Genomic DNA, 4411 nt, shown 5'->3' with positions numbered 1-4411 from the left:
TTATCAAGTCGTCCACTACACAGATAAGGGATTAGAATCAATTGCACTAGGATGCACTCATTTCCTATGTCCATAAACACACTGTTAAGTACTGCAAAGAAGCACACTATCACTCTGAGCCAAATATGGTTGGCATTAAACACTGCAAATGAATACTAAAAGGCTAAAAGCCAAAAAGAACACTACACTGTAAAAGGGACAGTAGTCCTTGAGTGAAACTCTGCAATATAATCCTTAAACCAATATATACGTCGTTGGTGGTTAACTCCCTGGCTGCCATTAACAGACAGCTACGGCTTGCCCCACTGTGTAGAGAGAGAAATCAGAATATAAATACTTGAGTACTTACCTGTCGGCCGAACGTAAGGGGTCCTAGGTTGCTTCTTAAATGGGTTACTGTAGTGCCATCTATGGGTGTATTATGATCTCCAGCTGATCCAAAATGCCGCAGCTCGCTTGGTCTTGAACCAGCCAAAATTCTCACATGTCTCCCCCCTGCTCCGCTCCCTCCACTGGCTCCCGGTCGCTGCCCGCACAGAATACAAAACTCTGATGCTGGCATTCAAGGCAACCAAAGGTATGGCTCCCCCATATCTTGCAAGTATGATTGAACCCTACAAACCCTCCCGCGCACTCAGATCAGCCAACGCAGGGAAGCTGGAAGTACCCTCACTAAAAACGCCGGGACAACGCTCCACACATCCCAAACTCTTCTCCCTTCTGGCTCCAAAACTGTGGAATGCACTTCCCATTGCAGTCAGAACTGCAGCATCACTCCCAATCTTCCGCCGTAGTCTGAAAACCCACCTTTTTAGACTCCATCATGGCCCATAGCACTTACCCTACCCCCTTAGATAGCATTTCTGTAGACTTAGATAGCATCTGATACAGACTTATAGCATGTTATGTAGGCGGCACTATAATTGCATTGTATATAGTCATAGCACGCCATAGTACATATGTACTGTATAGCATAGTAGTATATATATATATAGCTTATATGTATAGTCTCATAATATAGATATTCCACTGTTACTTTCTTAGCTTACGCATGTTTTATGATAAATGCTTTTGTGATATATTCCCATGCTTTTGTTCCTGATTATTGTAAATCGCTCTGGATTAAGAGCGTCTGCTAAATGCCTAAATTGTAAATTGTATGATCAAGTTTACATGTCTTGTGCAGAAGCCCTTGGTGCAAGAACAAAGAAATGTTCATTGAAATTGGACAAGTAGTTTGTGAATAGTCATGAATTTACTTTTTGAATTGGTTGCTATAGCGCCACCTATAGGCCGATTTTGGTGATTTTTATGGGGTCTTCTAGAGCACATCATAAACTCCTGGACCAAATTAGGTGTAAATCGGCCTGGCAGATTTGGAGAAATGATTGACAGAAATACAGACATGGTGATAAAATATTGTTAGGGCGGAAATAAAAAATGTAAAAAAATGTGTCCTCTAGGGTCCATAGAACAGAAAAAAAACATAGTTTACAAGAATCTTCACGAAACGTTCACTAAACTGGATTCTGCTACATAACTACATACACTAAAAGGGAGGGTAATCAACTTCTCCTTTATCACAGATAATAGATGGTTGTATCTCTGACTAGATGTAGTTTAATTATGGTAGAAAACAGACTATTACTAACAAGGTTATCAGTGGGGGAGGTCCTGGAAGGCAAGGTCAAAGAGAACTTCCCCAGGGAAAGGAAGGGACCGCACACTCCAGAGATCTCAGGACAAGATTATTTATGCTTAATTTTTTATTGCACGACGCGTTTCGCTGTTTGGCTTCGTCAGGTGCTTGAATCTTCTACTTAATCTACTATCAACTTCTACTATCCAAAATCCGATATCTCCATATATATGTACAATACACACACAAATAAACAGTTTTGACATTTACTTTGTGCTCCTATGTCTTGGTGGCACCTCGACCCATAATGGACTTCTTTGTGTTTTTCTCAGGTTTCAAAATGATTATATAACTCTTTGGTCCAAACAGTGCAAGCAAAATGCCCAAACTAGATGCTAAAATAGCAAACACCTCCACTACATCTGCATATTTGCCTGGAGAACTGATATATGCTGGTATGAAGGCTATCCACACGGCACAGAAGATCAACATGCTGAAAGTAATTAACTTAGCTTCATTGAAGTTGTCTGGAAGATTCCTTACCATGAATGCTAGGAGGAAACTGAGGAGTGCTAATAAGCCAATATAACCTAGTAACACCGCAAAACCAACTGTTGATCCAACATTGCACTCATAGACTATCTTTTCAGAATAGTATTGTGTGTTTTTATGAGGAGTTGGTGAGGCAGACACAAGCCAGATTGTGCAGATTATTCCCTGGATTGAAGTAAGAATCAGAACTGTTCCTCTCTGCTGCATAGGACCAAACCACTTCATGATGTCTGCACCACCAGGCTTGGAGGCCTTGAACACAGCCAGCACCACCATAGTCTTTACCAGGATGCAGGAGACACACTGCACAAAGCTGATCCCAAATATCGCATGCCTCAGCTGACAAGTCAATAGTCTGGGACGACCAATGAACAGGAGTGAGCACAAGAAACATAGTTTGAGTGAAAGCAAGAGTTGGAAGCTGAGTTCTGAGTTGTTGGCGCGGACCATGGGCGTCTCTTTATGATAAACAAAGATCCCCAGGACAATAGCACAGACAAATGTTCCTAGCAATGAGATGGTTGTTAAGGAGATCCCCAGGGCCTCATGGTAGGACAGAAACTCAATGCTCTTAGGGACACAGTGGTCACGCTGGGGACTGGACCAGAAGTCCTCTGGACACATGGTGCACTCTGTAGAGTCTAACAAATAGGACAAGATTAAAGGGACACTCACGTATCTTCTTATAACCTTCTGTACATATACTGTAGCTACTTTATGTAACCCTACCTGTCTCATTGCTGAACTCTCCCTCAGAACAAGCAATACAGTCGTAGCAGCAGACAGGTTCTCCTTTCCTTCTGGCCACACGGGTTCCAGGAGAACAGCTGTCACTGCACACTGAACGAGGAGGCTGCAGAGGAAAGTAAAAATTATCAGTTTAAATTTCATTCACATCATGAGCTCAATTAAAAATTATAGAAAGCTGAAATTACTTTTGCGGATTGAAAGTTCCAGAAGATTCTGTCTTCATCGAGGATGAATTCTTCATCTCCGGAGGCTGTCTTCTTGAACACACCTACGTTGTGAATGTTTGTGCTTCCATCAGGGAGCCACGCCCAGTTCAATATATCGAAGATTGGTAAAGCATCACCATTCTCATCAAAGTATACACGATCACCACCAGATGTGGTGAAGTTGACCTTTTCCAGGTAATAGAGAAGCTAGAAATGGTGATGAGCAGAATCATGAAGAGCAAGAGACGTTAAAAACATACTTCCTATTATGTGCCCAAGTCACAGTACACACTATTTGGGGATTTAAGCATTGGGCAAGGGGTGTTCCTGTTGCTGAGTTGCTATCTTCCACCACCAGCCTCATTACTGAAACATGTGCTCTACCCTTACATTATGCATTGCTTTTTAACAAAACCTCATAATATCACTTGTGTGACTATTGCATAATGAAGAGAGGCATGACTGCATTTCTAGACAAGAAGACACAGCGGAAGACGCAATTCCAGCATCGCCTCCAGCACCTCCAGCGTCGCCTCCAGAGCCTGCAGCACCTCCAGCGTCGCCTCCAGAGCCTGCAGCACCTCCAGCGTCGCCTCCAGAGCCTGCAGCACCTCCAGCGTCACCTCCAGAGCCTGCAGCACCTCCAGCGTTGCCTCCAGAGCCTGCAGCACCTCCAGCGTCACCTCCAGAGCCTGCAGCACATCCGGTGTCGCCTCCAGAGCCTGCAGCACCTCCAGCGTCTCTTCCTAGGTCCTCTGCTGCCTCGTCTCGGCCTCCCGGCCTTCCGCCAGACCACGCCTCTTCCGCCTCGTCTCGACCTCCTGGCCGTCCACTAGACGGCATGCCTGCTTCGTCTCGGACTCCAGGCTGTCCACCAGATGACGCCTGTTCTGCCAGGTCCCAGCCTCCAGGCCGCCCCCCTGAGGTCACCAGCTCTGCTTCAGTCCATCGTCCAGGCCGCCCCCTCCTGAGGTCACCCCCGCCTCTGTCAATCATCCCGGCCGGCCCCCTGATGTCACCTGTTCTTCCCCCACCCAGCCTCCAGGCCGCCCACCTGCAGTCTTCTGGCTCCCCATGTGGGGTCCGGGTTCCCCTTTGCTCTGGTCCATTGACTCTGTGTCCCTCCTTCCAGACCCCCACCGCCCACCCTGCTCGATGTTCTGGACTTTGTTCTGTGGATGTCTGCAAGCCATCCTTGAGGGGGAGGCACTGTCACGTTCCGTGACACGTTCTGTATTCAGTTAGTGCTTTACCTTACTATTTT

General features: G+C 45.8%; 1 protein-coding gene across 1 annotated transcript; it reads right to left on the bottom strand.

The window, feature by feature from the left end:
- Positions 1-1918: 1918 nt before the first annotated feature.
- On the bottom strand, positions 1919-4143 carry LOC310867482 (extracellular calcium-sensing receptor-like; the record flags this gene model as incomplete). Its single annotated transcript, XM_083777597.1, has 4 exons — positions 1919-2832; positions 2921-3044; positions 3127-3209; positions 3771-4143. 4 exons carry the CDS (start codon positions 4141-4143, stop codon positions 1919-1921), a joined length of 1494 nt encoding a protein of 497 aa, XP_083633723.1.
- Between the last annotated feature and the right edge of the window lie 268 nt (positions 4144-4411).

Source organism: Protomyctophum parallelum (assembly GCF_964188405.1).
Source record: "Protomyctophum parallelum genome assembly, chromosome: 12".
In the NCBI taxonomy this organism is placed as follows: domain Eukaryota; kingdom Metazoa; phylum Chordata; class Actinopteri; order Myctophiformes; family Myctophidae; genus Protomyctophum; species Protomyctophum parallelum.
Note: the sequence above shows the minus strand (reverse complement) of the source record. Positions and strands in the feature narration are given on the sequence as shown.